Here is a 20,195-nt window from a genome sequence, read left to right as displayed (position 1 = left end):
CAAGATTAGCTTCATTAAGTGAACTGTGGAATTTTTTCTTTCCTCTGTAATAGTCTGTATTGGCTAGAAATTGTTCTTTAAAAGTTGGTTAAATCTAACAAGGTTTTTTGGAATCAGTGGCTATTAGATTTAATGTATAAGTGAATTTAGGTTTTTTCTATTATTCTGAGTCATTTTTGGTAATTTCTATTCTCTAATAAATTATCCATTTCACATAACTTTTAATTTTGTGGGTAGAAAGTTCTCAAGGTTTTGTTTTACATCATTACAGCATCAGCAATTATGTCCTCCCCTTTATTGTCTGTGCCTTTTATCTTGATCAATTCCCTAAGGTTTTTGTAAAACTTTAAAAAAAATCACCTTTTAGTTTTTTTAATCCTTTTGAAAATTTTTCATTCTATTTCATTATATTCTACAATAACCTTTTTGGTTTCTTTGTTTTTACTGTTTGAATCTTCCATGTCATTTTTTCAACCTGTTTTTAAGTCCTCTGAAATTAGTCATCTTGTTATTGTTTTCATAGAGAGGCTTGATTATATTGGCCCATGTTTCCCAGTTTTCTTGCTTACTGTGGCTTCTTGAATCCTGTCCTTTTCCTCTAGGTTCAAAGTGCTTCTTACAGAGTAATATAATCCCTAGGTATATCTTTGAGGGAGGATGTGTGAGTGGAAACTCTTGGCATTTGTCTGAAATATCTTTATTTCACCCTTGCTTTTGAATGGTAATTGGCTGTGTATAGAAGTTAGGTTGACAATAATCTTGTCTGAGGACTTTGATGAAATGACTGTAATTTACTTTTCTCTTTTTGCTGAGAATTCTGTTTTCATCCTAATTACTGTCCTTTCACAGGTAACCTGTTTTTGAGGATTTTGCTTGTCTGTTTAGTGTTCTGCACTTCCATTCTCATCTGTATACTTCTAAATAATTTTTATTCATCAGGTTTGAGACTCAGTTAGGTTTTTTTAACCTGAAGATTTTGTGTGTCTAAGGAATTCTGGAAAGATCTCAACTGTTTCTCTTTTTTGAGTGTTGCTTATATATATGCCCTTAATCCCATCATCTCTCAGCTTTTCAGGATCATCACTCTTTTGCTTCTTTCCTTTCTGCATCTCCAATCTCTTCTACCTATCATATCAATCTCATTGACAAATTAATATATCCAAATGTCTCCCAAAGTCAAGTGGGCCTTAGGAAGCATCACTATGAACAAAGTTAATGGAGATGATGGAATACCAGTTGAGCTATTTCAAATCCTAAAACATGATGCTGTGAAAATGCTGCACTCAATGCGAGAGCAAATTTGGAAAACTCAGCAGTGGCCAACAGGACTGGAAAAGGTCAGTTTTAATTTCAATCCCAAACAAAGGCAATGCCAAAGAATGCTCAAACTACCAAACGATTGCATTCATCTCACACACTAGCAAAGTAATGCTCAAAATTCCCCAATCCAGGCTTAAATAGTACATGAACCATGAACTTCCAGATGTTCAAGCTGGATTTAGAAAAGGCAGAGGAACCAGAGATCAAATTGCCTACATCTGTTGGATCATAGAAAAAGCAAGAGAGTTCCAGGAAAACATCTACTTCTGCTTTATTAACTATGCCAAAGCCTTTGACTGTGTGGATCACAACAAACCGTGGAAAATTCTTAGAGAATTTCCTCCTGAGAAATCTGTATGCAGGTCAAGAAGCAACAGTTAGAACTGGACATGGAACAACAGACTGGCTCCAAATTGGGAAAGGAGTATGTCAAGGCTGTATATTTGTCACCCTGCTTATTTAACTTATATGCAGAGTACATCGTGAGAAATGCTGGACTGGATGAAGCACAAGCTGGAATCAAGATTGCCGGGAGAAATATCAATAACCTCAGATATACATATGACACCACACTTATGGCATAAAGTGAAGAACTAAAGAGCCTCTTGATGAAAGTGAAAGAGGAGAGTGAAGACGTTGGCTTAAAACTCAACAGTCAGAAAATTAAGATCATTGCATCCAGTCCCATCACTTTACGGCAAATAGATACGGAATAATGGAAACAGTGAGAGACTTTATTTTTGGGGGTTCCAAAATCACTGCAGATGGTGACTGCAGCCATGAAATTAAAAGACGTTTGCTCCTTGGAAGAAAAGTTATGACTAACCTGAGTGAGTGAGTGAGTGAAGTTGCTCAGTCGTGTCCGACTCTTTGTGACCCCATGGACTGTAGCCTACCAGGCTCCTTCAACCATGGAATTTTCCAGGCAAGAGTACTGGAGTGGGTTGCCATTTCCTTCTCGAAAACAGAGACATTACTTTGCCAACAAAGGTCCATGTAGTCAAAGCTATGGTTTTACCTGTAGTCATATGGATGTGAGAGTTGGATTATAAAGAAAGCTGAGCACCGAAGAATTGATGCTTTTGAACTGTGGTGTTGGAGCAGATTCTTGAGAGTTCCTTGGACAGCAAGTAGATCTAACCAGTCTATCCTAAAGAAAATCAGTCCTGAATATTCATTGGAAGGACTGATGCTGAAGCTGAAACTCAAATACTTTGGCCACCTGAGGCAAAGAACTGACTCTTTTGAAAAGACCTTGATGCTGGGAAAGATTGAAGGCGGAAGGCAAAAGGGACAACAGAGGATGGGATGGTTGGATGGCATCCCTGACTGAACGGACATGAGTAGGCTCCAGGAGTTGGTGATGGACAGGGAAGCCTAGTGTGCTGAAGTTAATGGCATTGCAAAGAGTTAGACACAACTGAGTGACTGAACTGAACTGAACTGAACTAAATGTCTCCCGTCTTTTATTTTTAAAAAGACCTTCCAGGACCCATTCCTTACCTCCCTGGAGCTCTCTTGTTGTTCTGTTGGACATCACAGCCAAACTTGATGAATTTGCCTCTACATTTCTCTCCTTCCATGCCTCCCAGTTATCCTCCCAGTTCCCTCAAGAATGACTTCTGCCCTCAGTGATCCAGGGACTTCTTTTGTCAAGGTTGCCAGTGACTCCCATGTGTCTGAGTCACAATTGAGCCCCCAATTAACTGTACCTCTTTGCTGCATTCAACCTGGAATTGGCCACTCCTTCCCTAAAACATGCTTCATCTCTTGATTTCTGAACCACTTTACTTTCTTGGTTCTCTCCAAATGCTGGGGCACCAGTGGCTTGGAATTGGGCTCTATTTTCTTCATTTTCTACTATCTCTAAGAGGTTTTATTTTCCCCTTTCACAAAATTTTATATTTGTCAAGGATGGCCAAATGTAGACCTTCAGTTCCTCCTCCTGTGAGCTATTGAATTCAGTGTAAATTCCTGCTTAATTCTATCATTTGGAATCTCAGCAGCATTTAACCTTTCACTGCTCAAAACTGAATTCTTGAATTTCTCCCAAAAGAATGTCTTCCATATTTCAGCAAGTAGCATCAATATCTGCCTGCTTTCTAAAACAAGAATCTAGGAGTCACTCTTGATTACCCTCTCCTTCAAAGACCCATGTTTATTCTACAATCAAGTCCTTTAAATTCTAACTTCAAAATAGATCTCAAATCCATTCACTTCCATCCCTACCTCCAACATCCTGGTCATGGCCTCTATCGTTTCTCAGCTGACAACTACTACCTAATTGCTGAATCATTTCTACTATTAATACTCTCCCTTCCATTTTCAACACAGTGGTCAGAACATCTTTTTTAAAAAATTCATCGTCCTACTTGAAGTCCTCTAAGAACTTCCTGTTGTACTTGATCACAACCAAATCCAACTCGTTAAGAAAGCCTTCAAGGTGCTGTCCTACTTTCAGCCTCATCCCAGTTCCTCTCCCCTTCACTCTGGTGTTCTGGCCACACTGACCTTCTAATTCTTCAATCACACCAAGGTTTTTTGCTCCTGTAGGGCCTCCATAGATTCCTTCTGCCTGAAATGCTCCCTTCAAAGCCCCCACCAGACTGGCTTCTTCTCTTCCTTCAAGCGATTTGAGGTCACCCTTTCAAAAGAGGACTTCCTGACTGTCTTGGACAACACGGGGGCCTTTCCTAAATCTCTCTAGTAGCAGCCTCATTTTTTCTTTCATAATCTTTTCCACGCCTTTTTTTTTCTTTTCTTTCTTTTTGAGATATATTATTTTACATATTATTTTATCAACCTTGCAATTTCAACAGTATATGAGCAATCAACTTTGCTGCCTTAATTAACCAACAGGAGTCCCTCACCTCCAGGATCTAATGCCTGATGATCTGAGGTGAAGCTGACATAATAATAATAGAAATAAAGTGCACTTGAATCATTCTGGAACCCTCCCCAGTGAGTCTGTGGAAACATTGTCTTCCACAAAACTGGCCCCTGGTGCCAAAAAGGACTGGTGCTTTAGAGCATCTCTACTAAAATATTAAGAAGCCTTTGATGGCTTAATTTGTAAACTGTTCAGCTTTCAGTAGGACACTTTCCTGAGGAATTCTTTTAGAACCACGTTTCATGTGAGTGGGCCTCTCGAATCATGTATTTTGACTCCGAGAGAATGCAAGCGCTCCCTCAGATAGAGTCTCTGCATTCCAACAAGGGGTGCTTTGTCATATCTTGGTGTCATTTCCTTGCAGCACGATTCTCCATTTTAGTCAAAACAATTCTGAGAGGTTTTTCTTTTCCCCTATCATGTTTCAAAGCAGAAACAGTATAATGGGGGGCAGTTTGCATGTGATAAACTGCAATACCAAAAGACTATTGTAACACAGTTTTATCGCACAAAACCATGGTCAGAAGTTTCTCTTTTTGATTGGCTAATTGATCACTTTCTCTGCCCTGACAAATCTGTAAGTGCCTTTAAGAGGTAACCAAGTCTGTTTTGTTTGTCATTTTATATACACCCAGTTACTAGCATATGTAAATAAATGAAGATCTCCAAGTGATGCTATTTTTTTCCGAAGTAGAGCTCTGATGAGCATCTTCATAAATTGTGATTGTAGTTGTCATCTTGACTATATAGGCCTGTTCAGGCCTCCCAGTCTCTAAAAATAATAATAATAATATTGTCTGCATGTCTTTTATTTGTTAATGGAGGTTTAAAACTTTGAAAGTCCTTATAGAAACCATACAGTCTCATGATATTTTAATTTTGTAAAAATTCCAAACCTCTTTACATTGATATATGTGCCCCCAGATAGACTACCTGTGATGGTTTCTGGCTCAACCACAACCATATTTGCTTTCAAGGCATCCCCTGACTCTGTTTCTTGATGCTTACTGGTGCCAGAGAACATATATTTTTGTTTTGTTCTGTTTTTGTTTTAAATCATGACTTAATATATAGTCCTGTCACAGGAGGTTGTACATAAATAATTAGAAATAAGACCATCTTTACATCATGATTTTTTCAAAATATTTAACAACTGAGTTGGGCACCAACCAGCAAAACTGGCACTCTGGCCAATCAGAAGGAACTTTCAACTTATACACTCGGAAGCTACATGGGGTGGCCTTCATTTTCAGAGTCAACTCCCTTCTTTGTTTTGTTTTGTTTTGCTCTAGCCATGCATGTGGCATGCGAGATCTTAGTTCCCTGAGCAGGGATCAAACCTATGCCCCTTGCACTGCAAACACAGAGTCATAACCACTGAACCACCAGGGAAGTCTCTTCTACCTTTTTTTAAAGACTTTTCTTGTTGTTGTTCAATTGCTTTGTTGTGTCTGACTCTTTGTGACCCCATGAACTGCAGCACACTAGGCTTCCCTGTCCTTCACTAACTCCCAGAGTTTGCTCAAACTCATGTCCATTGAGTCAGTGATAACCATCCAACCATCTTCTGGAAGTGACTTAAAGCCTTTGAACCTTGTAATTATCCTATGCATGCATGCGTGCTAAGTAGCTTCTGACTCTTTGCAACCATCTGGACTGGACTGTAGCCAGCCAGGCTCCTCTGTCCATGGAATTTTCCAGGCAAGAATACTGGAGTAGGTTGCCATTTCCTACTTCACTAGATAGGACAACTTTGGTCAAAAGGCCACAGTAACTGAGTTCTGCCTTCCAGAACTTGCTGAACTAAATGCAGGTTATAGCAACCGGCTCGGGCTATCTTAAGTTTGTCCATGTAGTGCTTTTTTAGAGGTAGTGAGAGTCTCATTCCTTAGTTGATGGCATGACCCTGTAATTTTACCATTTCTCCACATTCCTTTTTGGCTCTAGCTTGGGGCATGAGGCTCAGTGGAGAATTTTCAGAAATTAAAGTGCATCTCTGTTTTCTCCAGGTCTGTTTGCAACTCAACATCACTGAACAGAAAAAGCCCAGTGAGGGATGCTTACTCCCACAGAGGCATTTTGTTTCTTGGTATCAGTCATGTCCAAGGCCACCTGCCTCTTAGTGACTGAATTTTCTGACACTTTTCTTCGTTTTGGCTCACAGGTCCACACGTTCCGAGGCCCACACTGGTGTGAATACTGTGCCAACTTCATGTGGGGGCTCATTGCCCAAGGGGTCCGGTGCTCAGGTAGACATGGAACTTTCTTTCTCCTTTTCCATTTACATAAAGTATCATCATGGTTACATGAAGGACATCTTTTCAGAGCTGGGAAATAGGCCCAGATTAGCTCAAAAGTCTAGCTTTCTGGAAGACTCAAGGCATCTCTGTGCTTAATGGAGAAACCGTTCTAGGTGTTTGCTAGAATGAGAAGGAATATCTCACATTTATGCAAGAAAAAAAAAATCCAAGTGAGTCTATTTTCTTAGGCATCTACCTGCCACCCAAAATAGGTAGTTGTCCTTAAAAGAAAAAGAAACTTGATTCCAATGGAATTGCATAGGTAGAAAAGTCACAGTGCATTCCCATCCCTGCTTTACTACAAAAACAGGGCATAAAAATAATAATATAAGTGAACAATTACTCCATACCAAGCACTGAGCTAACATTTCCTATTCATCATATCATTTAGCCTTAGCAACAAACCTTGCGTGATCAGTCATTCAGTCCTGTCCAACTCTTTGCGACCCCATGGACTTTAGCCCCAAACCTTGGGGGAGATGCAATTATTCTCCCCATTAAATAGATGAAGAAACTGAGCCTTATTGATAATTATTCATCGCCCTTGGCCACATAGTGGTGGAACTTTGATTTGACTCCAGAGCCCAGGTCCAGTATTTTTCTGCCATCAAATTAGCAGTGAAAATACACACGTTGATTGCATATCACATATTTTCAAAGTACTTTGAAACCCTAGGTGTTTTTCCACCTAGAACTGGATGCATACACCCATTGCTAAGCACACACAACACATCTTATTAAGATATATCTAACAACACAGAAAAGAATTGCCAAATTAATGTGTAAACCAGGCTTCCTAATTCATCATGCCAGGCTTTTTCTGGCAAGCACTTCTGGCTAGGAGCAAGACCAGCCTCCTGTGATATATTGATTGGGTTTCCACTGACAGCTTAACTGATATGTTTCTTGCTAGAGTATGATTTTAAAGAAACAATTTGTGTGAAGCATTTAAAATAAAATAAGCTAATGACACTACATTAAGATGATCTATTTCCCACACTTGAACTTATTTACAAAACAGAAACAGCCTCACAGACACAGAAAACAAACTTATGGTTACCAGAGGGGAGAGGTAGGAGCCGAGGGATAAAGTAGGAATTTGGGAATAACATATACATATTTCTGTACATAAAACAAACAACAAGGACCTACCGTATAGCACAGGAAACTCCACTCAGTATTCTGTAATACCCTCTATGGGAAAAGAATCTGGAAAAGATATATATATATAAAATCTGGAAAAAATATCTGAATTACTTTGCTATATACCTGAAACTAACACATTATAAATCAGTTATGCTTCAATAAAAATTTTAAAAATAAAAATTTTAAAAAGATGATCTATTTCCCCATGCTGAACATTTTGGTTCACAAGATCATGGGACTTTAAATCCTTCCTCTGCCTGGAAAGGGCTATTTCAGCTTCTATCAGATGCAGCAGTCACTGGTGGTGGTACCTGGATGGGTCCAGGAGCGCTCATACAGGTCGGTTACTCTACCTGCCCCCACCCCAGATCTACAAGGCAAGCAGGAAACATAAGTTTGGAGACAGACTCTCCAGAAGCATTCCAGAGACCCCGATTACCATGAAAAGCTTAGTCATCAAGAGTTACAGAGTATCTTAGAGCTCAACCACTGAGCAAAGTGTTCAAATATCTGCTCTACTCAGTGTTCATTAAGTCAACCTGTTTAGATTATACCCACCAAAAATATCTCTAATTGCTTGTATTATCCAATTTCAGCAGGAAATTGGTCCAAAGTCAATATTATGAGAACAAAACTCTGGAATTCAGATTAGCTGTGAACAGCAACTTTCTCTGGGATAAGAGGGTTTGGATTTTTTTTTTTTAATAAAACATATTCTAAGGCTATGTTACTATTCTCCAATGACCATGGCTTAACCTCATACTTCCTCTGAGCAACAGGAAAACTGAAAATTGACCATTAAATGTTTGGTAGATCCATCATTGCCTCTCAATATTTTACATATTTCAAATGTTTTAAAAATTAACTAGACTTTATAGCATATAGAATTGTATTAGTTTGCAAAAACTGAGTATTTCTGTATTTGTTATAAAACATCTTCATTTTAATAAAATATCAGTATTTAACTCGACATAAAAACACTGTCATTTCAGACCTTAAAATGAAGTTTATAAAGAAATTAAAAATAGAATTATCATATAATCCAGCAGTTCCACTTCTGGGTATATACCCAAAAGAACTGAAAGGATTGAACAAATATTTGTGCACCCATATTGATAACAACATTGTTCATGATAGCCAAAAGGTTGAAACAACCCGAGTACCCATCAGTGGATGAGCAGATAGACAAAATGTGGTACATTTGTAAAGTGGAATAGTATTCGGCCTTAAATGCAATGTTCTTCAGGAAATTCTGTCATGAACTACAATATAAATGAACCTTCAGGACAGTGTACTAAGTGAAATGAGGCAGTCACAAAAGGACAAATACTGTCTGATTCCACTTATATGAGATATCTAAAGTAGTCAGATTGATAGATGCAGAAGGAAAAATATGGTTGACAGGTTCACGAGGAAGAAGGCCCTAGGAGTTATTGTTTCATGGGTACAGAGTTTCTGTTTTGAAAGATAAAAAAGGTTTGGAGATAGTGATGTTTGTACATAGGGTGAAGGTACTTAATGCCACTGAACTGTATACTTAAATGGTTAAAATGGTGAACTTTATGTATATTTTACCATAATTTAAAAAAATGTTTTAAATGAAATTTGTAAGAATTCAGTTAGTAAAAATGACTAATGAAATCACTTAAAAGTGGCTAGGCGGGCATCCTTGTATTTTCTATCACCATATTTGCTGATTCTTCTATTTGACTCTCACATAGCACTCCACACTTCAGACTTTACATATATTAACTTATTTGATCCTCATGATAACCCTAGGAGTAGGTGCTACCATTATTCAAACAAGAAAACCAACCAATTCTATTTAGTTCAGTTCACCAATGTTTATATTCAGTAGATCAAATGTTACTGACATTTACTTGAGCTTTGTTAAATTTCTCATGTTGATAAAGCTAAGATAATTAGAAGTGGTTTTGTTTTTAGAAAGGGGTAGACAGAGAGAACTCACCCAGTAAAACATGACATGAAAAGCATATAAAGACAAAAATCATTTATTGATGATTTTGCAAAAGTTTATATCCTCTCACATCCTTGGTGTGGTTAAGTGCTTTTTTAAAAATAGCGACATTATAATATTCATTATCATGTGTTTATAATATGTATATAAAATATAAAAATTATTTTATTATTATGCTTTACACTTATGAAAACAATATTAGAAGGTATTTTGAATAGGCACCAATTCAACTTTGAACATTTTCAGCATTAAATTTTTATTTTCTAGAATGTAGACTGTGCCTTGTTAGAGAAATTCCATCAGTGGATACCAACTGCTAATGAGGCTTTTAATATGTGCATTGAACTTAAAAGCACCTTTTCATCTTTGGATCTTTATAAATAGTTACTCTCATCATCACATTACATGGCATTGTTCTAAATTGTAAACTCTTGAGTCCTCCCACCAGTGTCTAGTTAGACAGTATTTCTACTCACAGGTGTCAAAATAAGGCAAGTAGAAAGGAAAATGGCCTACTCAAACTGCCCAGCAAAGAAGACAGGAGTGGAAAGTATGAGCAGTTCTCCAAGAAAGCAGAAGAGTATGCCAATGGTCATGGGGGTCTCAGACCAAAGATGAGAGATTCCTACAGACAGGGTAATCATGTCTTCCACAAAAGGAGTGTCACAAAGTCAAGAGAAACACCCTAGCAGAAGTCCTAGGTGCCCTTTATGGGACATGATTTGCTCTGGGAATCTAAACCCAAAAGCCCTCAAACAGACCCAAAGGTTCCAGTCCCAGAAAGGAAAAAAACTACAAGCAACATAATTATCAAAACGGTCTCTATGAGATGTCTCTTTTCTTCTCAATAAGAGAAGGCTTATTGAGAAAAATGGAATTATTTAAGTTTCATGAGTACAGATAGATTTCATACTCATCTTGTGGACAGCTTCACTTGTAAGTGGCATGGATGTTCCAGAGAGATACAGCAAGCCCTGGGGGTGTTTTCCTTTTTTTTTTTTATTTTTGGTAACATATAATTTGTGTTGAACTTTTACAAAATGGCCAGGCAAGACTAATGTGGTTTCTCTTTTTACAGACTGTGGATTGAATGTTCACAAGCAGTGTTCCAAGCACGTTCCCAACGACTGCCAACCTGATCTCAAGAGGATCAAGAAGGTGTACTGCTGTGACCTCACGACACTTGTGAAGGCTCACAACACACAGAGACCCATGGTGGTAGACATCTGCATTCGGGAAATTGAAGCAAGAGGTTTGGAATAAAACTCCTTATTATAGTGACTTTCTTTTTAGTGATGTCAAGGAGACTTTATTCTTATAATTGTTAAATTGACTCTTCACTATTGATCTCAGGGAAATGGTCTGCGTGTGCAAACACACATACACAAACTAAATCCAACCAATGACATCAATTTCTATTTTGTACAAAAACCATGCATGCATGCATTTAATACATGCTTGCCAAGCATTCATTAAGTACTACACACTGGGGACATAAAAGTTATAGTTTAAGCCTTTAAGAAATTCATAGCATAGTATACAGAATCAGGGGTGCAAATAAATAAATCTATGAGTGCATACATGCAAGCGTGCTAAGTAAATGCTGTGAGTATGTGTATTCAAAGCACCATGGAATCACAAAGAAGGACATTTTAATCTTATCTGAGGAGAGTTCAGAAAGGGTTTATTTGCAAAGGTGAGGTCTAAATCGAGTCTTTAAAAATGCTTCTTTTAAAAAAAGTTTAAAAGTTATTGGTCAACATATGTATTTTCTACCACATAGAAATTTATCCCTAGTATTGATTCTGTTTATTTCAAAGAGGAAAGCTAAAAGATTGAAAGATCTCTCCACCAACAACTGAGAATACAAGGAAGATGGGAACATTTCAAAGAAAAGATTCTTTATATTATGCTTGAGTCATCTTTCCTTTATTTGAGCTTTGTTTGGCCACTTTTCAGTATCAAAATGTTCAGTGATATGGTGGTTATAGTCTGGTTGGAGAGAATTTGGATTGTTGGATGTTATTTGGGTAATTGGAAAGGCTTTACAAGTGTTGTCATATATGTACCCTACTATAGCTGGTACCATGGTTGTGTCCAAATTGGCTTTCTATATGCTACAGGTATTTATGCATTTGCCAACTATCCCATTCTTTCCAAAAAAAAAGATGATATTACAACTTGTTTCCCCAAACCTTTTAGAGATAGGAAATGATTCCCTCTTCCATGCAGGATGAAAACTATAGCTAATCTGTTCCCTTAAGACTCGCTCATTTCATCTCAGATTGTAAGAAATGCCTCCTGCCTTTTGCCTGCTGGCTCTGTTAGTGTTGAGTAGGGACTTTGGGATCTGGTGAGTTTTTGATGCAGGGCTGAGGTAGGTACAAGTTGACGGGGTGCCCTGACTCAGGATGAGTGGCTGGGAAGAGCAGCCCTGGGTAATGTTGTTTCAAGGGTTCTGCTGCCCCAGAGGGTCAGATAATCAGCCTTTCCAGAGCTTACCATCAGGACCTGAGCTTCTCTGAAGAAGCTGGGATCATCCCATGGTGATCCTCATCAGAGACTACTAACAACTGGAGACAAGTTACTACCACATCTGATGTCTAATGTGTCAACAGAAAGCACAGCACTAAGCATGTCTAGTATAAGAACTAGAATAGCACAAGTTAGGAATTTGTGCTAGAAGTTACAGCAAAGGGACTTGAGCTTCAGGGTCCCATGCATGTGAGCAGAAAACAGAGAATGGGCTGGAAAAAATTCATGTGATGCTTCCATTTCCAGCTTCATTGCTACCACTGCCAACATCTTATCCCATCTTCAATCCATAGCCAATTTTTTATTGTTCTCCAGATGCCATTATGGCCATTTGTTTCTGCATAATGTGGCAGAGTGAAAAGATCATGAACTTGAAGTTAGATTCCCAACCATTTCTCATATCAGCTACAGTATGACCTTAGGCAAGTTACTTACTCCATTTGAATATCTATCTCCTCATCTTCAAAGTGAACAGAATCAGTTGTAGCTCATAAGGTAATTGATTCATGCTTCCATGATGGCTCAGACGGTAAAGAGTCTGCCTGCAATGCAAGAAACCTGAGTTCGATCCCTGGGTTGGGAAGATTCCTTGGAGAAGGGAATGGCAACTCACTCCTGTATTCTTGCCTGGAGAATTCCAAAGACAGGGGAGCCTGGCAGGCTACTGTCCATGAGGTTTCAAGGAGTCAGACACAACTGATTGACTAACACTTTCACTTTCTTTTCTTTCATCTTCAAAGTGAACAGAATCACTTGTACCTCATAAGGTGTTGATCCAGATAACCAGCCCAGTACAGGGCCCAACATATAAGAATCAACTGTGTTATTTCTTTTTTACCTGGTATGACACAATCCTTTAAGTCCACCTCCAAATCTGTGCGTCTGACCAATGTACTTAACCCAGATGCTTTCATGCTATCACAGAGACCCCAACTAATAGTGACATCAACACAATGGAAACCTCTCTCTCTCCAGCAGCAGTCCAGGGCTGGTGGGGCAGCTGCCCAGAGGCAGGAATTCAGGCCCCCAGCTCATTACCCCAACATCTCTGAGTGCTGTCCAACTCTCTATGGTCCCAGATGGTTATCACTATCCCCTCTGCATTTTAGCCAAGAGCAAAAGGGCATGCCCTTCAAGTCCATGGGCAGCACTATACACGTCACTTCTGCTCTCTTCACATTGGCCAGGATTTAATGACCTCTGCAATGAGTGTTGTTCTAAAAAACCAAAGGTTTTATCACAGCAGAGGAAGGGAGAATTAATATTGGAAGGGAGGCAGCAGCCTCTGCTAACTCTGGCAAAGTCCAGCCCATCCCTCATGACTTCCTCTATTTATTTATTTATTGTTACTGTGGACCATTTCTATCATCTTTATTAACTTTGTTACAATATTGCTTCTGTTTTATGTTCTGGTTTTTCGGCCAGGAGGCATGTGGGATCTCAGCTCCCTGACCAGAGACGGAACCCACGCCCCCTGTACTGGAAGGCAGAGTCTTAACCACTGGACCGCCAGGGAAGTCTCATGACTTCCTTAAAGGCAGTTCCTCAGTAAGACCTTGTCTGTACTCTTTTCTATTGAAGGCAGGGTTAGTGTCCACTGCACTGTGCTCCCAAGTGCCACTGTGTACTCACCTCTGTTGCAGGGTGGGTTACAACTGGACCAAGGCACCAACTAGAATCAAGTCTCATCTTATGGGCCAATTCAGTTGATCACTAGTGGCACCCTAGACAACTGTCCTGAGACTAATTCTGAGTCTGAGTGGAGCTCAGTAGGAGAGAAAGCTGAGGTCAATGAAGAGTGTCTCTGATGGCCATAGGGGAGAGGAGCAGCAGTATCTGTGCCATGCATTTGCTGTCTCTGATGCAGACCTAATGTTGCTTTTGTTCAGTCGCTAAGTCATGTCCAACTCTTCATGACCCCATGGACTTCAACAGGCCAGGCTCCTCTGTCCTCACTATCTCCTGGAGTTTGCTCAAATAGATGTCCATTGAATTGGTGATGCTATCTAAATATTTCATCCTCTGCCACCCTCTTCTGCTTTTGCATTCAATCTTTCCCAGCACTGGGGTCTTTTCCAAAGAGTCAGCTCTTTGCATCAGGTGGCCAAAGTATTGGAGCTTTAGCAGATCCAGTGCCAACTTTTATATATGGCAGATAGTATACATGAAAAACAGAAATGTACTTTTACATTGCTTGACAGCAGCAGCAGCTGCAGCAGTAGAAACTGTTTATTTGCTTATTATGACTGTAGCTATAGTTTGATAGCAGCTGGTTTTTGATATATAAGGTCTGAAATCTTATCCTCTGTCCTTTCTGATATTTGAAATATCCTAACAAATCAATAAGGTCTAGGAGCTGCACCCACATCTTTTTCTTACCCTAAATATACAGTGATCAAGTTTCCAGACTCATTCATTAGAATTTTATTTTCCTGCATCTATTTGTATAATCATTTATTTGAAGGTATACCAATTAAATCAATCATATGTAGTTAAACATTTAACATACTGTCATTATTACGATAAACACATAGGCTATAAAATTTGGATAGTTCTAGTAAAATCAGGATAAGATGTGCCACACATATGCACACTTGTGTACCGAGCACTGTGCTACATGCAGTATGGCATATGGATAGAGATGATGCTGGGGAGAAGATAGTTTGCTGAAGTGAAGTCTCATCCACTGTCGGATGAACAAAGGAAGCAGTACATCATGACTGATGAGAACCTTAATCATGGTTTCACTCTGCAGAGCCAGGCAGGAGGAAGACCAGACCCCGAGGTCTCCACTGCCACACAAGCAGTGAAGACAGACGCACAGAACTGAGACGGACATGTTCAAGCTCTGATGTGATGATGTGTAATACATAAGAGCGCGCTTGTGTGCATTTGCTTCTCAGTCACTCAGTTGTATCCGACTCTTTGTAACCCCACGGACTGTTGCCTGCCAGGCTCCTCTGTCCATGGAATTTCCCAGGCAAGAACACTGGAGTAGGTTGCTATTTCCCTCTTCTTGGGATCTTCCTGACCCAGGGATCAAACCTGTGTCTCTTGCATTAGCAGGCAGATTCTTTACCACCTAGCCACCGGGGAAGCCCCTAATAAGAGCACTGACTACATTTGCTCGTTTCCTGATAGCATGCAGTGTAGATAGGAAATTATATTCATTTTTAGTTGCTTTAGGAAGCTACAGTTAAAATCTCTTTTTTTTTTTACAGGATTAAAGTCAGAAGGCCTTTACAGAGTCTCCGGGTTCACAGAACACATCGAAGATGTCAAAATGGCATTTGACAGAGGTAGGCTTGCCCTTTGCATGTATGTATGTTAGTTGCTCAATTGTGTCTGACTGTTCATGGACAGACCCCATGGACTGTAGCCCACCAGTCTCCTCTGTCCATGGGATTTCCTAGGCAAGAATACTGGAATGGGTAGCCATTCCCTTCTCCAGGAGATCTTCCCAACCCAGGGACCTAACCCGGATCTCCTGCATTGTAGGCAGATTCTTTACCATCTGAGCCACCAAGGAAGCCCCAGACTTGAACTTTATTGAGTGCTAAATGACTTATCCTTAGCATCTTCTCTTTTGGAATTAGTTTTATTCATAATGGAAATGGGGTTTTAGAGCTACTAAGAACTGTTCTTTAGGAAGCCAGGAAGTAATCCATAGTTCTTTCATAGTTCTCTGATTCTCTGGGGAAAGTGTTTTTTAAAAAGTCATGGACAGTTGACAGTTGACTACATGGAGAAGTAAGCTTAAAATACTACTTGAATGATCAGATACCCTTTGGTGCCATTAAGCTTCTTGACTTTGTTGCCCAACATTTATGATCTGGCACATGGTACCTTCTGCATCCTCTGTCTCAGATCCCATTGACTCTTCTTCTTCTCCCAGAGATCCAAAGAGGAGAGCACAGGGATGGGGGTGCCCCTGGCACTGAACTAGGGTCTGTTCCTTTTCTTCTTTATGACTTTGCCATTCTGTCCTCCAGGCCATACTCTCGCGTAGGTCAGAGATCATGAGCTAACTAGGGAACTTATTACAAATACAGATCAGCAGGGTCCACCCTGGGAACTCATTCAGGAAGCTGACTGAGCCTAAGAATCTGTATTTCTTTTGAATGATCCAAACAATTCTGATACAGCCAATCAGAGATGGAGCCTCTGGCCCACTAGATAGGTCCTCTGCTCTGTAGAGTAGCAGATGAGGTCTTTGATGATCTATCTGCATGCTCAGAGCCACAACCTCCTCTCTGTAGACTTTGTACCCTAGCAATACTGAAGTACTTCCCACCTCTCTTCATGAACAAGCACCTGGGGTCACCTTGCTCTCTCCATCTAGAATCTGTTCACAATTCTGCCTGGCAAACACCTAATTGTTTTATCAATCGGATGGCAGCCTAAGTCTTCCCTTTTCATGACTTTTCCGTGACCACCACACACTGACCTAAGAATTCCATTTCCTTTTCCTCTGTCCCCCTCCATGTTTCCACATTTCTCCAGCAGAGCTGTCTTCCCATTTCCTTGCAGTTGTTGAGCTTCGTCCCCTACTTCTAATCTAACCAGAGTTATTTGAACAAAAGTACCGTTGGCCTTCTGTATCTGCAGGTTCCATATTGGTAGATTCAACCAATTGTGGATCAAAAATATGTTTTTTAATTCCAGAAAGTTCCAAAAAGCAACACTTGAATTTGCCACAAGCTGGCAACTATTTATGTTGCATTAACTTTGTATTAACATTGCATTAACATTATTTACATAGCATTTACATTGTATTAGGTATTATACATAATGTAGAGATGATTTAAAGTATACAGGAAAATATACATAGGTTATATGCACATACTAAGTCATTTTATATAAGGGACTTGAGCATCCATGGATTTTGGTACCCATGCGGTGGGGAGTTCCTAGAACCAGTCCCCCATGGATACTGAAGGACAAATTTATGTCTTTTCTTCTTTAATTCACTGGGGCTTAACAGTGCCTGGCCCCCATGGTAGATTCTCAGTAATTATTTGTTAAATATATAAATAATGAGATCAGATGGCCTATCTGCTACACTTTTACTGTTTTCTCTACATTAAGAGCTTTTTAATCCTCAGAACCAAATTTGCTGAGACATTTGTTCTTTCTTTCAATTCTCTATAAAAAATATAACGCTAATAGTCCCTATATGATTGAAAATATTTTATAGATTGTGACAGTTAAATTGGACTGATATCCACTAATGGTAAAAGCAAAAAGTCAAAATATGTCTTCAGAAAGATTGCAAAAAATAGTAAGAAATATAACATTACCTACACATGAGGGAAGGTTTAAGTTTCCCAGATTAAAGTCTTAAGGATTAAGGAAGGAATAATCAAGTGAAAAGAAACTTTGGTAAGCCTGAAAGAAAAATTAAAACCTGAAGATATTCAACTTATTTTATGTATGTGATCTTCAAATCCAAATCCAAAGAATACTATATGAGATTCTTGATTTTATAATTTCAAATTAGATTGTTATCCTATTATAAGCTTTGTGTCTAGAATATAAATTACTGTGCTAGACTTCTGTTTAGCAAATTACCAAGGGCTGGCACCCAAAGAACTATTTTTAAGTCTATTTCACTACTTTTTTGGCTGTACTTACCCTCCGACCCAAAATCCCTCTTACCAAACTTCCTTTTGTTACTTCCTGCATCTCCATGTTATTAGATGCCAAAGGAGTCAGCTAAGACTTGTAAGGGAGCATTCATTGTTGGATCTTTTTTTTTTCTTTCTGGGCATGGTTTAACTTGGTGAAATAAGATCCTAATTAGGAATTGAATCATTGATTGTTTTTCAGATGGTGAAAAGGCAGATATATCTGCCAACATCTATCCAGACATAAACATCATCACTGGAGCCCTTAAACTATATTTCAGAGACTTACCCATTCCTGTCATCACATATGATACCTATTCCAAATTTATAGAAGCAGCGAGTAAGTATTGAGAACTAATTTTTTAATAGCACCAAATTTTTAAGTGTGATGCTTTGACTTCAAGAAAATGAAAACTCAGAACTTGATTAAATTATTGCATGAGGACTTGCTTTGCCAAGTGAGGGCATAACAGTACAGTTAGTAGAAAACCAGACATAGTACACTAGCTGAGTGGAACCAGTGCTAAGCCAGTTCTCCTCGGCTGATGCTGGGTACCAGGCAGTTCTTTCTCTCCCCACTGTTTCTTCTATGCCGGAAACCAGCACAGTCAGACTTACTCTGTTATATGTTGAAAGTGAAATGCTTTTCTAGTAAGCAATCAGATATTCTTCAGTGAGGGCTGTATAGATTAACTACTTTCATCTATTACGCAGAATCTCCTTGCTAATTGATTAAAGTCATACCCCAAGTTAAGGCACATTGATGCTGTTCAAAATTAGTAACAGCCCAAGAAGATACTGTGTCAAGTACTATCCTAGGAACTCTCACCAATATCTCCTTTTTTAACCTTCACATCTAGCTGATGAGGCAAATATTGTAATCCCATTTCACAGAGGAGGCAGACTAAGCTTAGAGGGCTGAGCTCATGGGTCCAGAAATGGAACATTAGCATTAGTCTTCCGTCAGCCCAGAGCAGCTCCTTCAGGGTTTGGCACTTGGCTCAGTGCTGTCAGGTGAGGACCTGTGTGTGTCTGTGTGTGTGTGTTGGGGGTGGGGGGAGTTGCATTACACTTTGTCCAGGACTGTAGTGAGGAAGGGGAGATTCAGGTGCTAGAATGCATGACACAGAAGTCAAGCACACTTTGAGGAAGTTTTTATTAAAAACTATAATCTTTAAAGGTATATGTTGCTAAATATAGTAACACGATACCTGATGGGGAGAAACGTAGGCAGACTGGAATTGCTCAGGGTGTACTTTCCAGATGAGCTGTGGCTACACTCCCTGGTAAGAGCGTACTTTCCTGGATCCCAGTGGTCTTGTGGGGAAGGTTCTGACAACAGGTACCCTCTGCCCCAGGAGGAATGACCAGGAGAGCTTTCTTTGGCTGCCAGTACCTATCAGAGTCCTGAAAACAGAAGCATGCATGCTTCCTCCCATTGTTAACGTGCCTACTATCTACTTCCTAACCTGGACAGCACCCTGGGGTTCACCATGCCAACATTTTGACAAAAAGTGCCAACAGTGCAGCCTGAATTGGCTGGCTCACCTGCCAGTGCCCTTGCATTATAAAGTGGATTCAATTATGCCTGCCAAGAAAAGATTCGGTAGACAATTTCAAGAGAAAGCTCCCAAGTGTGGTCCAGTTTAAATTAAAGCTGGTCATGCTGCTACAGATGCTGCTAAGTCACTTCAGTCGTGTCCTACTCTGTGCGACCCCATAGACAGCAGCCCACCATGCTCCCCCATCCCTGGGATTCTCCAGGCAAGAACACTGGAGTGGGTTGCCATTTCCTTCTCCAATGCATGAAAGTGAAAAGTGAAAGTGAAGTAGCTCAGTCTTGTCTGACTCTTTGCGACCCCATGGACTGTAGCCCACCAGGCTCCTCCATCCATGGGATTTTCCAGGCAAGAGTACTGGAGTGGGGTGCCATCACCTTCTCTAGCAAATCCAGTGTTCAGAAGATGGGCAAAGCACAGTCTGTGCATGTGCCACCAGTAAGTATCTACAAGGCTGTAGATTCCTAGAGAGCAAGAACAACAGGCAGCCTCCTGCCATGCAGCCAGTGGACATTCAATACACATGTGGCTCCCAGCCTCAAACCCTTTCTGGAATAAGACAAGACATGAACAAATGGATCACTTTAGGTGAAATATTATTAGACATCCCCTTCATCTGTAGCCTGAACAAACCAAACTTCTTGTAGTTTCTCTGAAAACTTTAATGTTTCAGCACTGCCCTGATATTCATTATGTGTGATCTTCACAGAAATCTCCAATGCGGATGAGAGGCTGGAAGCGGTCCATGAAGTGCTGATGCTGCTTCCTCCTGCCCACTATGAGACCCTCCGATACCTGATGATCCACCTCAAGAAGTAAGCTGACACCTCCTTGGTGCCG

General features: G+C 39.8%; 1 protein-coding gene across 1 annotated transcript in view; it reads left to right on the top strand.

The window, feature by feature from the left end:
- CHN2 (chimerin 2) overlaps positions 1-20,195 on the top strand; it is a 333,380-nt gene that overhangs the window by 304,243 nt on the left and 8,942 nt on the right. Inside the window, exons 8-12 of the mRNA XM_055420952.2 lie at positions 6,375-6,459; positions 10,713-10,886; positions 15,391-15,468; positions 17,999-18,136; positions 20,065-20,170. Of these exons, the coding sequence (XP_055276927.1) occupies positions 6,375-6,459; positions 10,713-10,886; positions 15,391-15,468; positions 17,999-18,136; positions 20,065-20,170 (581 nt within the window). The remainder of the gene's footprint in view (positions 1-6,374; positions 6,460-10,712; positions 10,887-15,390; positions 15,469-17,998; positions 18,137-20,064; positions 20,171-20,195) is intronic.

The sequence above is a fragment of the Moschus berezovskii genome, chromosome 3, assembly GCF_049115385.1.
Source record: "Moschus berezovskii isolate FMDL1 chromosome 3, NW_MosBer_1.0, whole genome shotgun sequence".
NCBI classification, from domain to species: Eukaryota; Metazoa; Chordata; class Mammalia; order Artiodactyla; family Moschidae; genus Moschus; species Moschus berezovskii.
Note: the sequence above shows the minus strand (reverse complement) of the source record. Positions and strands in the feature narration are given on the sequence as shown.